Source organism: Prionailurus viverrinus, chromosome A2 (assembly GCF_022837055.1).
Source record: "Prionailurus viverrinus isolate Anna chromosome A2, UM_Priviv_1.0, whole genome shotgun sequence".
In the NCBI taxonomy this organism is placed as follows: domain Eukaryota; kingdom Metazoa; phylum Chordata; class Mammalia; order Carnivora; family Felidae; genus Prionailurus; species Prionailurus viverrinus.
In genome coordinates this window covers 74578046-74595774 of record NC_062562.1, presented here as the reverse complement: position 1 = coordinate 74595774, position 17729 = coordinate 74578046, and the positions used below count along the sequence as shown (strand labels likewise).

Here is a 17729-nt window from a genome sequence, read left to right as displayed (position 1 = left end):
TGACTTATTTGAAGAAGTGTATAATTTACTTCTCATCCCATACCCTCACTTTCCTTATCAAAGAATAGCATGGAAGAGGTAACTGCACTGGATTTCAGCATCCTCTTTAGTGATTGATTGTCTCCTGACGGGATGTTGCCTCTGCCCAGTTGGACCCCTTACTTCATTCAGTGCAGTTGTGCAGTGTCTCATCTCACGTCACGAGTGGGCAATGCAGGGCAGAGTCAGGAAAGAGGGTATCTGGGCTCTGGTTTTAACCTTTTGTGTGCCGCCAGCTGGGCTCAGGCTTCACCCTTTGGAAAGATAACCACTATCTGCTCCAATCATGTAGACTTATTGAACCCTGGTTTCTCTCTTAAAATAAAGTTACTGCAGACCCCCCCTCCAAATAAAAATAAATGAAAAGAATTGGCTACCGTATTTCCACAAAATAGAAACTCAGCAAGTGGTCTGTTATAGAGCTGTTGTGGAGATTAGTTGGTACAAAGGGAATTTCTCTTTATTGCTGTAGAGTTCATCTTTAGCTTTAAGTTACTGATTTATAAAAATAGTTTCAGTACTTAATTTGCAGAGTATGACGGATCAATATGTCCCTTTATAAATTCTTAGTTTTAGCTAAGCTGTCCCAGTGCTATAAAGAAAACATTAGAAAAAAAAATCATATCAACACTTTTCTATAGCAGTGAAGACCACTGGCTGACCTCTTTTTTTTCTTTCTGTGTGATTACTTGCTCACTTATATCAGGAAACCTATTTATTCTTAAAATTGATACTGAAAATTGATAATTGATACTGAATACTTAAAATTGATTGTATTCTTTAAAACTGAGGTTTATCTTAACTAGACTCTTTAGTTGAGATTTTCGAAGTTCCTGAATTTGAAATTTTTGGGATTCCAAATAAGTCAACTGAAGATTTTAACTCGTTTGTACTGAAAGCCAATAGACTGACTCCTCTGTGTCTCCAACTTCCTGTGACATGACAGAGGAAAATAAAATTTATAAACAGAAATTTGTAAACTCACAAGCACTGAGAGTAGGAGCAGATGGAGTGGCCATGAGCAAAGCAGAGACTTTCCAGGTTTTAGAAGGCAGGAAACAGATGGCACTGATGGGTGGGCCAGGGTGGAGGAAGCCCCGGTCCAGCATACCCATGAGGAGAGGCTGCGAGGGGAATCTATGCTTTCAGGAGGAACCGAGCAGAAGAGATGATAGGACATGATATTATGATTGTACGCATTAAGAGCCAACTAGACAGCCTACCCATACACCCTACCCATACAAATGCTTCAACAACATTGGTTCCCATGCTAATTTTGGAAATCTGCTTTCGAAAAAAGTTTCTTTTTAAACTCTCAGCCTGAGGAGGATTAGGAGTCGCAGTGAAAGTGTTAGTGACACATGGTAAACTCTCCTTGTTTTGATATTTGAAGAAGAATCCAACCTGTCAACCTGTTCCTTGCCCACGAACGTTGAAGGAAACACACCATTAAAATGACAGTGAACATGGAGTCTTTGACTTCTCCAGATCTGTAATGGGAAGTAGATCTCTCCACCACTGGAGGAAACCTGCTGTGGTGGACTGGGGAAGCTAGAGGAAAGAAAGCCTAGTCAGTGGTGACTTGGAATTATAAATGAATTAACAATTATGAATTAACAATTCACAAAATAACCAAATACATAGAAAAAAATTCACCCTCCTCATGTAATCAAAGATGGAATTAGAAATAACAATGAGATCTTTTTCCTAATATGTAATTAGCAGATTTTTTTAAAGAATACCAATTGCCTAATAGGAATGTTGTGAACAATTATACAGAACTTTTGAAAAGCAGTTGGACATTATGCCTGATAAACCTTAATCCATTCATTCAATTTCTGTTTCTTATGGAAACAGCATGAAAAGCATTTTAAACATAGAAATAGATAGATGGTCATTAATTGTTATACTGAATAATTCTGAATGGCTGTCATGTCTTACAGGACTCAGTAAGTGAACTGCTGTACATGCACAAAATGACATACTAAATAGCCATTAAGAATTACAGCCATGAGGTCAACAAAACAACACAGAAAAACAAGTATGACTTAAGTGGAAAGGGATGCAGAAGGCAAACTTGTGTTATAACTTAACCTCCTCCCCCCATGTCTCTGTACTTGATGGTAAAATCCTTGAAGTTGGGGATCCTGACTTATCTATGTGCCCATCCACTCCTATGTGTACATAGCATAGAGCCTGCTTGGGATTCTCTCTCTCCCTCTCTCTACCCCTAGCTGCTTGCACACATGCATGTACTCTCTCTCTCTCTCTCTCTGTCTCTCAAAATAAATATTTAAAAAATATATTTTATGTGCTTATGACTGTTTACTGTTAAACTTTTTGTCAATATTTCTTCTAATGTCTTAAGTTTGATCTAAGCCTTACTTAGTTGAATAATTTTTAAGCTGGATAATTCAGACAGGATTAGTTCAATTATTTTTTCTGGTTGCATTTTTTTTAATTAGCAAAGCTTTCATAGACAATATGAAGTTCCTAAATATATCAAGAAGAAAATGAGAGTGTATATACACTAATTTATAACTCATACACAGTAGAACCTAAAGCAGGTATAACTTATCCAAATTATACTTTTTTTTTTAGATCACTAAGCATCCAGACTCTGAGTATTATTTCTTCATGCAGTTTTGTACCTGGTAAATTGAGTAAAAGCATTTAATTTATTTAATTTTCAATTAAGGAACATATTCACGTTTCACAATTCAAATGGTTACTGTTATTTATCCTCCCAGAGTTAGCATAGGAATATAGGAATATACAAAATGTATATTCTTTATAAGTATTAACAATTTAATGTTTTTCTAAAGTACATAATCTTATTTTAAAAGCACACTTAGGGGTTAAAATCGCCATCGATAGTAGTTTATAGGTTTTTTTACTCTTTTACCTTTCGGGTTTCACCCTGTTACTTATTTCTCGGCATTACTGAAATCAAGTCATAATGTGCTAACAAAACTACTGGGGCCAGAGTGAGAAAACCTCTTATATTTCAGCTATACAATCTTAGATTCAATTTTTAAATTATTTTGAACTATTAAAGTGATTTTCATCATTTCCTTGCATGAACTCTTCTCACTACCTACCCTTACCCCACAAAAGGCTGTTGCTGCTTCTTTTCCTTACCCATGTCCATCCACTCTAGTCAGAGAGTTAAGTAATTTGGCTTGAACTTCCCCTCTCCTTCACCCCACACATCTAATAGGTCCCCATATTGGTTGAGTCTTTTCCCTTAGTGTCTCTTGAATTCATCAACACCTCCCAGTCCACACTCAAGTCACCATGGCCCTGTAGGCTTCTAGCTGTTCTCCCTTCTGAGTCATAGTCTCTCACTTAAAAACTCCTGGTGGTTCTCCACTGCTTTGAGGACAAAAATCATTACATTCCTGGTACATAACGTTCTGTTTCTGGCCCTTTTTACTTCTTACAACTTTATCTCCAACCATGGCTCCCAGGTTCACCTGGTCTACTATTGCTTTGTCTTTCAAGTCTTTGCTTAGCCATCACTTCCTCATTTGTTCTGGAAAATTTTTGTTAGTTTTAACTGTGGCAAGGGTTTTACCTTTGTGCTGCTGTTAGTAATTTTGCCCTGAATGGGGGCTGAATATATGCTGCATTAAAGGTACTATCTTCTAAAAAGATGCATAGGGGCAGCTCAGGTGATGATATCGTGGTTCAGGCTGTCTGCTTTTAGCACAGCGCCTGCTTCGGATCCTCTGTCCCCATCTCTCTCTGCCTCTCCCTTGCTCAAGTTTGCACTTTCTCTCTGTTTCTCTGTCTCAAAAGTAAACATTTAAAAATAAATAAAAAGATGCTTATCATATATACGCTGTTTTATTCATGTTAACATTGGCTTTACAAACAAGCTGACGCCCAAGGAGATAAAGTAATTCAAGCCTTTGTGATTTTAGGTCTGTGCTTTGATATCTGACAACGTGTCTGGCAAGTCATGTAAATAACTTTTACTATTCAGACAAGGCAAAATGTTAAGCCATCTTTAAGCAGTTTCCAGCTACTGTAACCTTAAAATAGTATTACTTTCCTTAGTTCAGTCTTTATTATAATTTTGTGTTCTTGTTATTCAGTGCAGCTTGAATAGTTGGAAAATATTATGTTGTTCCATCTCAAAAATAAAACAGTGTTGCAGTGACTTTCTAACTTTGAATGCTGCTCATATAGAGCTTAATTGTATTCTTCAAAATGAAGGAAGACTTAAGGGTGTCAGTTGCTATTAACGTTGTTTCACCTGGACTTCCTTCCACCTTCTCTTTTTAATAATGACTAATTAATAAAGTTTTGTTTATAAATATTAAAAACAATAGTTTTTTTGTCACTTAAAATTTGTCAAAGACTTATTGGGATTCCAAAAGCATGAAACAAAACTATGATAAATTGGACTTCGCCAAAATAAAAGCTTCTCTTCAAAAAACATGTAAAGAAAATGAAAAGATAAGCCACAGACTAGGAGAAAATATTTCCTGGTAAAAAAAATTTTTTTGTTCCAGAAAATATAAAGAACTCTTACAACTCACACACACAAAAAAATTTTTTTTAATGGGCAAAAGATTTGAACACCAAAGACCTATATAGATGGCAGATAACCACATGAAAGGATGCTTAACATGGTTAGTTATTAGGAAAGTGCAAATTACAACCACAATGAAATACTAATGCTGATGTCCTAGACTGCCTAGATGATGACAGTACCCTATGTAAAGCAACTGGAAATCGCCTACTTGTTAGTGGAAATGCAGAAAGGTACACCACTTGGAAAACATATTTAAACAAACTTACCATGCAGTTTAGCAATCCCACTCTTAGGTATTTACCCAAAAGAAGTGCACGGTGGGGGGGGTGGGGATACACACACACACACACACACACACACACACAGACTTGTATATGAATGTGTATAGCTTCTTCATCTTTAACATTTTTTAAATGAAATAACCCAAATAAATGTGAATAGGTAACCAAATTGTGCTATTTCCAGACAGTCGAATACCATCCAATGTTAAAAAAAAAAGATATACGCACTTCTGGTACATGTAACAATATGGATGTATCTCAGAAGCCATAGCTGAGTAAAAGAAACCAGGTACAAAAAGCTACATACAATATGATCAATTTATATAACATTCTGGAAAAGGCAATAGGAACTGAAATTGGATCAATGGCTGCCAAGGGATGGGGTCATGGGGGGATATTGACCGCAGGGGGGTCAGAAGAACCTTTTAGGGGTGATGGAAACGTTAGGGATCTTGACTGTGGTAGTGATCACGTGACTACATTTATCAAAACTCATTGAAAAGATGATTTTATTGTATGTATACCAAACTGCCTTTAAAAAAAAGTTAAAGCCAGTTTTCAACATCAGAAATTACCTTCACAGGGACATCTGGGTGGCTCAATGAGATAATAAGCGTCCAACTCTTGGTTTTGGCTCAGGTCACGATCTCATGGTTCCTGAGTTCAAGCCCTGTGTTGGGCTCTATGCTGACAGCTTGGGATCCTGTCTCTGCCCCTCCCCTGCTTGCACTCTCTCTGCTCTCGCTCTCTCTCTCTCAAAATAAATAAACTTAAAAAAAGTTACTTTCACAAATTTAAGGGTAAAGGAAACTCTAGAAGATAGATCATATGACTCCTAAATCAGGTCCTTAGTCTTTTGATTCAGTGGTGGTGTTTTTTTTATTGTGAATACATTTTCGTATATTAAAAGTTAATAGTCTTTTATTATCAAAATTTTGTTAACCAGTGTACAATCTTCTTGCCCCAAAACAAGATCTATCTTCATTTATTTGAGTCACCCTTTATAAAGTTACCCAAGTACATTATTAAATTGTCTTCATGTATATTTTACACAGTTTGTGTTCATTTCATTCTCTGTTATGTACTCTTTGTGAGTGCTCTTGTAAATCGAGTCTTTTCTTCCACTCTCTGTATATATTGTTGTTGTTTTTAGATATTTGGTTTCCACTTTTTGGCTACTGTGAAGAAAACTGAACATTCTTGTACAAGTATTTTTGTGGACAGATGTTTTCATATCACTTGAGTAAAATGTAGGAGTAGAACTTTGGGTTATAGGGTATGTGTTATGTTTGTTTACCTTTTTGAGAAATTGCCATTTTTCAGAATGATTGTACCATTTTTATACTCCCACCAGCAAGGCATGAGAGTTCTGAAAGTTCAACATCCTTTCCTACATTCAGTGTGGACTCTTTAATTTTAGCTATTGTAGTGGGCATAAAGTAGGGTATCCTTGTGACTTTAATTTGAATGTCCTTCTGATATTGAGCAACTTTTTATGAACTTTTTGGATAAAGAAATAATCTTTTATGAAGTGTTTATGAAGCTCAAGTATTTTGCCCAGTTTTTATTGGGTTGTTTATATATATATATTTTTTAATGTTTATTTATTTTTGAGAGAGAGAGACAGAGCACAAGTAGGGGAGGGGCAGAGAGAGAGGGAGACACAGAATCTGAAGCAGGCTCCAGGCTCTGAGCTGTCAGCATAGAGCCCGATGCAGGGCTCGAACCCACGAATGGCGAGATCATGACCTGAGCCAAAGTCGGAGGCTTAACCAACTGAGCCACTCAGGTACCCCTGGGTTGCTTATATTTTTATTATTAATTTGTTAGAGTTATTTATATATTTTGGATGCAAGTCCTTTGACAATATTTTCTCCCAGCCTGTGGCTTACCTTTTAATTTTCTCATCAGTCCCTTTTGATGAGTAGAGGATTTTAGTTTTGATAGTCCAGTTTTTCAGTTTTTTCTTTTGTACTTCATATTTTTTGTGTCCTCTCTAAAAAATCTTTTTTTCCCTCAGAGTCTCAAAGATATTTTTCTGTTTTTTGAAGACTATATGTTAGCTTTACATTTGAGTCTATCATACATATCAAATTAATTTTTTGGCACAGGGTGAGAAATGAGTAGAGGTTCTTTTCCTCCTAAGGTTTATGCAATTTTTCCAGGACTATTTGTTGAAAAGATTGTCATTTCCCCCATTTAATTGCTTTGGCCCCTTCTTCCACTATACATTCTAGCCATTTATTTGAAAAGAAATTCATTCTTTATACAACATATTTGGTATAGAACCATTTACCCTTTGAAATCTCTTTTTGATAGCAATTTTTCAGTTGATTCCTTTGGGCTAAGTATGAAATCGTATTATCAGTTAATAATGGTCATTTGCTCCTTATTTCTCTTTCTGATGTCATCAGATGCCACTATCAGAACAATGCTAAAGAGTGGTGATAGTGGACATTCTTATTCCTGAAAAAAGCATTAATGGAAATGTTTTATTTTATCATGAAGCACAGTGATACTTTTAGGGTGTGGGCTTTAAGGTAGCCAGTTTCTATATTAAGTGAGTACCAATAAATTTCTACTTTATTAAGGTTTTTATGAGCAGCAGACTTTGGATTTTACAAATAGTGTAGGCTTTATACAGATAATAATATGATTATTTTCTTCTATTAATTTGAGGAATTCTATTGACTTCTTAAAATATAAAGCTATTCTTACAATATCTGGTTGAATTCTACTTGGTCACTTTGGTTTATTCTTTTAATATGCTGGATTCTATATGGTAACATTTTTTATTTAGAATTTTTGCACTGTATTCACATGATAGATCAGTTAATCTACATTTCCTTTATTATCTCTTTGTTAGAACTTTATCAATGTTAAGCTAGCTTTCTGAGGAGGATTTGGAAGCTTTTTCCATACTCTGGAGCATTAAACACTATTGATAATACCTGTGCTTTATTTAAATGGCTGGAAAAATTGGGGTGCCTGGGTGGCTCAGTCGGTTGAGCTTCCGACTGTGGCTTAGGTCATGATCTCACTGTCTGTGAGTTAGAGCCCCGTGTCAGGCTCTGTGCTGACAGCTCAGAGCCTGGAGCCTGCTTCGGATTCTGTGTCTCCCTCTCTGTCTCTGACCCTCCCCTGTTCATGTTCTCTCTCTGTCTCAAAAATAAATAAACATTAAGAAAAAAAATTTTGGGGGGGCGCCTGGGTGGTTCAGTCGGTTAAGCGGCCGACTTCGGCTCAAGTCATGATCTTGTGGTCCGTGAGTTTGATCCCCGCGTCGGGCTCTGTGCCTACAACTCAGAGCCTGGAGCCTGTTTCAGATTCTGTGTCTCCCTCTCTCTGACCCTCCCCCATTCATGCTGTGTGTCTCTCTCTGTCTCAAAAATAAATAAACGTTAAAAAATAAAAATAAAAAAAAGATGTTAAAAAAGAAAAAAAAATTTTAATTAAAAAAAATAAAAATAAAATAAATGGCTGGAAAAATATACCAATATTGTTATTTGTGCCTGGTAATAAACCTAAATAGTCTTAAAAAAAAAAAAAACTCTTTCAAAAAGGAATAGTGTATCTTGTTTCCTTGGTCAGGTATATTCTAATTCTTCTGAAATTGTTAATTTTATAATAAATTCCTGGGAATTTTTTATTGAGCAGATATTCTTAATGCAGATAGGGAGTGCCATGGGTGAGTTGTTGTATGAAATACTTTATATTCTGAGAGTGAGTCACTAATTTGGCCTCTACCTACATGTGATTAGTAATGGTTTGATAGGAACTGAACTTCTGGTGATCATAAACTTTTAATGCACTATTGAAATAGGAGGGGAAGCAAATAATTCATTTAATCTCTTTATTGACAAAGAATCTCTCATTAAGAACTTGTACCAGTCAGAGGGGCACCTGGGTAGCTCTGTTGGTTAAGCAACTGACTTCAGCTCAGGTCATGATCCCACAGCTCCTGGGTTCGAGCCCAGCGTCCAGCTCTGTGCTGACAGCTCAGAGCCTGGAGCCTGCTTCGGATTCTGTGTCTCCCTCTCTCTCTGCCCCTCCCCTGCTCATGCTGTCTCTCTCTATGAAAAGAATAAATAAACATTAAAAAAAATTTTTTTTAAAGAATTTACCAGCTAATATTTTTGCTAGACTAATAATAAGTACCTTTATTAGGAAAGTCTAAAGATAATGAGCTCTGGAAATATGAAGATCGTTGGGTTTTTCACTTTTGGTGGCCAGAGAATATTTGATATCTTACTTGATAAGAGTATTCCTTATTCAGTATTGGAGAACTAGGTTGATCGTTTCTAGAAAACTTCTTAAAGTTTAAAATAGAGAGTTTAGAATTTGGATTGAAGGTTTGTGGTCTGAAGCACCTTGACCCACTTTATGTGGTAGGCTGAATAATGGCCCGAGATACTCATATCCTAATCTCTGGAATCTGTGAATCTTACTTTCTATGGCAAAAGGGACTTTGTGATTAAATCAAGGATCTTGAGATATTATTTTGGAAAATTCTGGTGGGCCTTAAATGTAATCACAAGTCTCCTTTTAAGAGGGAAGTGGAAGGAGGTTTGACTACCGTAGAAGAGAAGGCAATATGACCACAGAAGCAGAGATTGTTGTGATGTAGCCAAGAGATGTAATTCTTTTTTCAAAGAGATTTAAGACTGTTTAAGAGCCAAGGAGTGCCAGTCTCTAAAAACTGGAAAAAGCAAGGAATACATTCTCCTCTGGAGCTTCCAGAAAGAATCTGTCCAACTGATACCTTGATTGAGCCTTAAGACTCATTTTGGATTTCTGGCAACCAGAACTGTAATACAATAAATTTGTATTATTTTAAGCCACTATAAGTTTGTAGTAATTTGTTACAGCAGCAACAGGAAACTCATACAGTATGCATACACCTCAGCTAAACATGAGGCAAGACCCTAGACCTGTGGAGTTCAACTCCATAGGCTCAGCACCAAAAGCGGTGCCTTTGTTGATGGAGGAAGGAAGAGAAGGAGGGGGAAAAATCAGGTAATTCATATTTAAATGAATATTTTGAGCATGGTGTAGGTATCTAATTTCTGAACGAAGCAGAGAAAAACAGCTTGAAAACTCAAAACCCACCTCTAACCAAATAGGTTCTATAGTATTATTCTAGCACATCACTTTAAAAAATTGAACAGTAGGGGTGCCTGGGTGGCCCAGTCAGTTAAGCATCTGACTGTTAATTTTGGCTCAAGTCTTGATCTCATGGTTCTGAGATCGAGCCCAGAGTTCTGAGCTCTGGTGCTGGATGTGGAGCCTGCTTACGATTCTCTCTCTCCCTCTCCCTCTGCCCCTCCCCTTCACCAGGTATCGTACTATTTTTGGTGCAGTTGTAAATGAGAGTGTTTTCTTAATTTCTCTTTCTGCTGCTTCTTTATTTGTGTGTAAAAATGCAACAGATTTCTGTATATTAATTTTATATGCGATTTTACTGAATTCATTTATCAGTTCTAGTAGTTTTATGGTGGTCTGCAGGGTTTTCTATGTAGAGCATCATGTCATCTGCAAATAGTGAATGTTTTACTTCTTCTTTATCAATTGGGATGCCTTTTACTTCTTTTTCTTGTCTGACTGCTGTGACTAGGACTTCCAATACTGTGTTGAATGAAAGTGGTGAGTGGACATCCTTATCTTGTTCCTGAATGATGGTAGCTGTATTTTTTCCATATATATATATATATATATATAATAAAAATTATGTTGAAATGTGTTCCTCTAACCTATTTTGTTGAGAGTTGTTTTCATGAATGGATATTGTACTTTGTCAAATACTTTTTCCGCATCTAATGAGATGACGATACGGTTTTTATCCTTTCTGGTGTTAATGTGTTTCTGCCTCTTTTGGATGATTATCATATGAACATCCATTAATAACGTTTTAAAAGCAACCAAACAAAAACTCTGTCCATCTATGGCCACATTTCTTCATCTTCAGAGTAAAAAAGTGCATTTTTATACCTCCTGTTTTCTCTTCAACACACCCCATTCAGGCTGTGATTCCTACCTCACTGGTGAAATGACTTTCCCCAAGGTTATTAGCAATCTCCATCTTGCCAAAATCTAGTAATCAATTCTCTGTAAGTCTCTTATCTTCTTATATCTCAGCTCAGCCTCCCAGCAGGATTTGACAGTCAACCAGTTTCTATGTACAATTACTGGATTTCCTCCTGAGTGGCCACTTTTCCTCCTGAACAAGTCTGTTGAGCTGTCTCAGGGATATCTCTTCTGCTGCCTTCTCTTACCCATCTTCATCTTATCCCAAAGTGAGTTCATTCAGTTTTGTGACTTTAAATACATCTGTAGGAGCTCCTGAGTGGCTCAGTTGGCTAAGCGACTGATGCTTGATTTCATGATCTCACGGGTTCATGAGTTCAAGCCCTGCATTGGGCTCTGTGCTGACAGCACGGAGCCTGCTTGGGATTCATTCTCTCTCTCTCTCTCTCTCTCTCTCTCTCTCTCTCTCTCTGTCTCTCTCTCACTTTCTGTCCCTTCCCAGCTCATGCATGCACACACACTCTAGATAGATAGATAGATAGATAGATAGATAGATAGATAGATAGATAAAAATCGGTAGCTACATAGTCATGAAATGATTATAGCTGCCAGCAAGTAAGGATCATAATAGTGAGGATCATTTCCTGATTTATATAGGAACACCAGCAAGAGCATGTTCCATAAGCTACTGAGGCTTAGTATACTTAAGGCTTTTAAGTTATTTGAATAAGGCTATCAGTTATCTGAAATACACTGGTATTTTTCACTGTTTCTGAGCAGTGATAGTCATTCACAATCATGTCCTTGGTACCCAGGAAAAAGGGGGGACTCAGCTCTTGTTTGTTGAGTTGATGAAACTGCTAGCCTCCAAGTGTAGAGTCTTTACAATACAATTCACAGTGCAAACTGCTTCTGCTAAAATGTTACAGAAATAAGAACGGGATCAGAAATTGCACAGATAGGGGCGCCTGGGTGGCGCAGTCGGTTAAGCTTCCGACTTCAGCCAGGTCACGATCTCGCGGTCCGTGAGTTCGAGCCCCGCGTCAGGCTCTGGGCTGATGGCTCAGAGCCTGGAGCCTGTTTCCGATTCTGTGTGTCTCCCCCTCTCTCTGCCCCTCCCCCGTTCATGCTCTGTCTCTCTCTGTCCCAAAAATAAATTAAAAACGTTGGGAAAAAAAAATTTTTTTTTAAAAGAAATTGCACAGATAGTGTCAGAGTTACACTCCACGTAGATTGAAAGCAGTCTCAAAGTATAACATGTTCATATTAAATGGATAGTAAGATTATGAGTTGTTTCTTTCTTTAAGACTTTTCTGTTTGGGCAAATAGTCATATGGGCGTGATTTCTGGGCAGAGCCTGAGAAGGGCCCAGCTCTTGGGTTATAGCCAGTGTGTGAGGCACAGACCCACAGTAGACTGTCCTTGCCCAGGCTTGTGATTGAATGTCTAGTAGCAATGGCTACTTTATACCGGTACAGTCTAAATTACTCCCCAAGGTTGTCAGACTGAGAACATTTGTTTATTCATTCAGCACATGCGTACTGAGTGGCTGACTTTACCCAGCCATGTTAGTCACATTAAGCATAAAGTAAACCAACTAGACTATGGCCCCTGCACTCAACCCGCTTCTGGTATGTTCGGGAAGAAGACCCATATTAAGCAACTAACACATTTCAAGCAATTTCAGCTCGTGATAATGGTCATGAGGGAAAGTATCAGATGCTATATGAGCGCACAGGGCAGAGGAGAGCATAATTTAGGTCGAGTTTCAGGTAAGACTGAGATCCAGAAACAGAGAGGTCTTAGCCAACTTGCATAAGAATATGCCAAATACAGGATACTGCATGGCAAGGGCCAAGAGGCACAGAAGAGCATCTGAAGAACTGAAGGAGGCCGGCTTGGGACTGATGCAGCCGAGTGGGGAGATGGGCACAGGACGGAGAGGCAGGCAGGATCAGGTGTGGTCCCATGAGCTGCAATTTGGGAAAGCTGTCCCAGGACCAAAACAAGTCAAAAGACGCTGAGAAGGAAGGGTGTTGCAGCCACCTGCAACCCCTCGAGCCTCTAGTAACAGAAAAGCTCCTCACTTGGGCTCCACCCAAACCCCGTGTTTGCCGTGACCTCCCGGCCAAGGGACCTGCTTTGGAGCCAGAGTGACGGGGTGCCGTTAGTGTACAGCAGCACCCCAGCCTCTGGAGGATCCGGTCTCCACACACTAAGCACGTGAGGGCAATAAACAAATGCACTTTCTGAAGAAACTGAGGGTGCACTGGGTCCAGGGATTTAAGTTAGATCGGCCATCTCCTCCACAATGTCCCTTGGGAGCTCTGATCTACAGTATTGGATTCTGTCTAATTCTGCTACCAAGTTACTGGCATGAGGTTTCTTCTTTTATAAACTGACAGTGAGTAAGCCTTTCGATCAGCAACCTTGGTTTTTGTGTTTTTTTTTGGTCAGTTGTTTCTTCCTAGACTTAGAAGAAACATCTCTTTAATTATTGCCAATAAAGGTTAATATGAAGACGAAGTGATTGGTAAGCCTGTTTTCCTAATCTGTGTGATGATATTCTAATACATCTAATACTTCGTTATTGTCAGCATGTGGTTGTGCTGCAAAATTTTCACCTTTGGTCATAGCTCATTACTGAAAACTAGCTATTGTAGGAGCAATGCCCTTGAGTCACATACTTGTATTGTCATGGTGTTCTCTCATAAGTGATTCTTGAGCGTGCTTCGTTTGCTGTTTGTTGAAAATCACCGCAGAATGAAAACTAGTATCTTGAAGCCCAAGGACACCTTATCTCTTTCCTACACTTGGAATTCTGAGGAAGACTGTACTGAGCATTACTTATTTTTTTATTCTTCTAGATTCTTCTTAAGCCTTTGCTGAAAACTCTTTGACACAAGATGGCTGCAAATAAGCCCAAGGGTCAGAATTCTTTGGCCTTACACAAAGTCATCATGGTGGGCAGTGGTGGTGTGGGCAAGTCTGCTCTGACTCTACAGTTCATGTATGATGAGGTAAGTGCCGATTTTTTAATGGATATCGAAGTTTGGGCTTTCAGAGAGTATTTGTGTGCTTAGTTTTGGTGCTGTTTTAGGTGTATTCCTTAAGTCCTTGAAAGCTAGTAATCATTTTTTCCTGTTTTTAAATTCAGAGCTATTTGTACACATGTTGATTTAACGAGTCAATAATTCAAGATCCTTAAAAACCTTTACTTTAAAAACAAAACAGAACTGGAAACAGTACCTATTTTGAAGCAATCTAACTTTGGCTTTTTCATTTGAAGTGTTTTAATGGAGATTCCCACCTTGAATTAATAGAACTAGTAGGTAAAGTACCTAATTGAGACTTAAAGTTAACATACATAGGTGTCCTGTGATAACTTTAACAATAGTAATGATAATAATTTTTTTTAAAGTTTTATTTACTACTCTCTACACCCAACTGGGGCTTGAACTCATGACCCAGAGATCAAGAGTCACATGCACCTCCAACTCAGCCAGCCAGATGCCCCAATAATAAAATAATTTTAATAATCATGGAGAAATCAATTGTAGTATTTGGCTTAGCATATACTCATCATTAAACAAGTAAAGGCTATGGCCCTAAAATATAATCACTAGAAGGTACAGATTTGTGTTCCTGTATTTATGTTGAACTTTATTTCCCTAGAGTTTCCTTATCAAGCCTAAATGATTTAAGAGTTGATAATCCATTTTAAGCATTTATCCTCAATTCTTCCAATAGAAGCAGGGTTTTATGATTATTCTTTCTTACTTAATCTTCATAACAATCCTGCATGGTATGGTAGTATCCCCATTTTACGGATGAGAAAACAGAACCCCAGGGAGATTACCCAACCCAAGAAGAGTGATCTCTGATGAGTGACCAAGCTCTAAGCCTGGTCTCCTGACAACAAATCCTGCAGATCCTTACCACCCGATGTCTCCTATTTCCTGCTCATCAGCATTCTGTCACACACAAAATGCTTCCATCAATTATCTTGTTCGCTGGGGACTATAATAAAAAATTTGGAAAGAGAGGAGATTGAAATGGTACTTTAAATGAAATTGCTGATTTATCTGTTCAATCTGTTTTCCCTACTACTCATTTTAATAACTAGTCTTTCAAACTAATTGCTAATTTCAGGCCCCTTCTTGACAATATGGAGGAGGTCAAAAGTAAGACTGTTCACAGGGTGCCTGAGTGGCTCAGTTGGTTAAGCATCCAACTCTTGATTTCGTCTCAGGTCATGATCTCATGTTTGTGGGTTTAAGCCCCTCAGCTGGCTCTGCACTGACAGTGTAGTAGTGCCTGCTTGGGATTCTCTCTCACCCTCTCTCTCTGCCCCTCACCCACATGTGTGCATGTTCTCTCTCTTCTCTCTCTCTCTCTCTCTCTCCCTCTCTCTCTCTCTCTCAAAATAAATAAATAAAAAAAATTTTTAAAAAGGTAAGACTGTTCACATACCTTACATTTGATGAATGCTTAACTTTTCATTTAGTATTGATAAATACTAATATTCACCATAGTATCTGATGTGCTATCTGAATATTTGTATTTGATATTCATAAATATGCAAATAAAAATTAGCATGTAAATATGGTAGAATTTTCCATAGCCTTTATAGTTACAAATACACTGTGTTCGTATTTTTAATAATTATTTAGTGAGCGTCTATGTGTTTCAGACATGTTCTAAGCTCTGGGAGATGGAGTGATGAGTAGAATAGTCAAGTCCCTACTCCCAAGGGTTAAATTCTCGTAGAGGGATATAGACATTGAGCCAATATATAAGAACATATCAGATAATGAAAATACTTATAGGACCTAATAAAAAAAACCCTACAAAAGTGTGTATGTATACATTCTTACATGCTAACAATGATACAGTGATCAAAAATATCAAGGGGAGATTTACAGAGTTGAAGATGGATGTGGGAATGTAAAGTTGTTTAGTTGTACTGTTATTTTAAAAATCAGATGTTTAGAGAGAGATCTAAAAGTTCATGATTTGCCACTCTACTGAGTAGTATAAGTCACTTTTTTGATTTGGTTCATTTTAGAAAAGAGATTTCACAACTCTCAATGCTTACCTAAATATTGACTTACTTTCAAGTTATTTCCACAATTCTGGCATGAAAATTTATATTTAGTGTCACATTGAAAGGAATTTTTATGTATTTGATTAAATATATGTGTAATAGCTTTTGTAGTTATGGTGTTTTAAGGAAGAAAACAGCACCGTTTTCAAGCTGTAAACAGTCTAGACTTAATCATTTAACCCTGGCTTTTTACAAATGTCGAAGCCACCAAATTACCTAAAATGAAAATTTAAATTAATGAGTTTTTACCATCGGGGAAACCTGAATGAAGAGTACATGGGACCTCTCTGTACTATTTCAGCAGCTTCACGTGAATCTCTATTTCATCTTCTGTAGTTTGTGGAGGACTACGAGCCTACCAAAGCAGACAGCTATCGGAAGAAGGTCGTGCTGGATGGGGAGGAAGTGCAGATCGATATCTTGGATACAGCTGGGCAGGAGGATTACGCTGCAATTAGAGACAACTACTTTCGGAGCGGGGAGGGTTTCCTCTGTGTCTTCTCGATTACAGAAATGGAATCCTTTGCAGCCACAGCCGACTTCAGGTGTGTCAGGGACGAGTGCCGTTGTACAGGTGTCCTCCCCAGAAACAAGTGGACAACCAGAGGTGGTTACTTGTTAGTCTTTCCCTCTGTGTGCAGTTGTGTTTATTCCCTCTTTGATGGTAGTGCGTGACTCCATCCACAGTGCATGTACACTCGGGTGTTCCATGTACGTCGTGTAATCTTCCAGCCATCCCCGTGCCCTCTGTATTGCCACATGAGATGGTGGCAGCCTCAGTCCCCAAAGTCTGTTAGGCGTTACTGGAGTATTTCTCTTCAGAGTACAGTACTAATGCTGCTGGAATAGTTGATGCTTGGATCACATAATGGAGCTCTGACCCAGATTTCAGATCTTTCTGCGTTAGTCACTGGCTTTACAGCACCCGTGTGATGCTGAGCGGGCACATCGCCATCCTCCTCACCACACAGATGCCCCGACAGTGCACACCGATTATCTTAATAGAAGTAGGGGCGCCTGGGTGGCTCAGTCGGTGAAGCGTCCAACTTCAGCTCAGGTCATGATCTCGCGGTTTGTGAATCTGAGCCTCACATCGGGCTCTGTGCTGACAGCTTGGAGCCTCGGGCCTGCTTCAGATTGTGTCTCCCTCTCTCTTTGCCTCTCCCCCACTTGTGCTCTCTCTCTGTCTATCAAAAATAAATAAACGTAAAAATAAAATTAATAGAAGTAATAATACCGTAGAGTGGTACACTGGGTTGTGTGATACAATAGTTTTTATATCTCACTTACTATTTGCCTAATCAAATTCTGTCATCCCTTTGGTTTGCAGGGAGGCGGTTGGTGAAGGGGAGAGGGGTTCTAAGAGAAATAGGCCACGAATAAGTTCTTGAATAGCCTCAGTTACTACATGCGTAATCAAAAGTAGTCTTTTTTTTTTTATTTTTTTTAATGTATATTTATTTTTGTTAGAGACAGAGCACAAGTGGGGGAGGGGCAGAGAGAGGGAGACACAGGATCCAAAGCAGGCTCCAGGCTCTGGGCTGTCAGCACAGAGCCTGACACGGGGCTCGAACTCGCAAACCGTGAGATCATGACCTGAGCCGAAGTCGGACGCTTAACCGACTGAGCCACCCAGGCGCCCCAAAAGTAGTCTTTAATTATATATTTTTTATTTCTGTTTAAGTGTTTGCCTTGGTATAAGGGACACAAAAGAAGCATGTGGTGAACCCTCTGT

The 17729-nt window shown here is 38.4% G+C and overlaps 1 protein-coding gene across 2 annotated transcripts in view; it reads left to right on the top strand.

Annotated features, from left to right (window-relative positions):
- RALA (RAS like proto-oncogene A) overlaps nucleotides 1-17729 on the top strand; it is a 73244-nt gene that overhangs the window by 41627 nt on the left and 13888 nt on the right. For both annotated transcript variants that reach the window (XM_047849334.1, XM_047849333.1), the window contains 2 exons: nucleotides 13755-13907; nucleotides 16331-16539. In XM_047849334.1, coding sequence (XP_047705290.1) covers nucleotides 13794-13907; nucleotides 16331-16539 — 323 coding nt within the window. In that variant the 5' untranslated portion in view covers nucleotides 13755-13793. The remainder of the gene's footprint in view (nucleotides 1-13754; nucleotides 13908-16330; nucleotides 16540-17729) is intronic.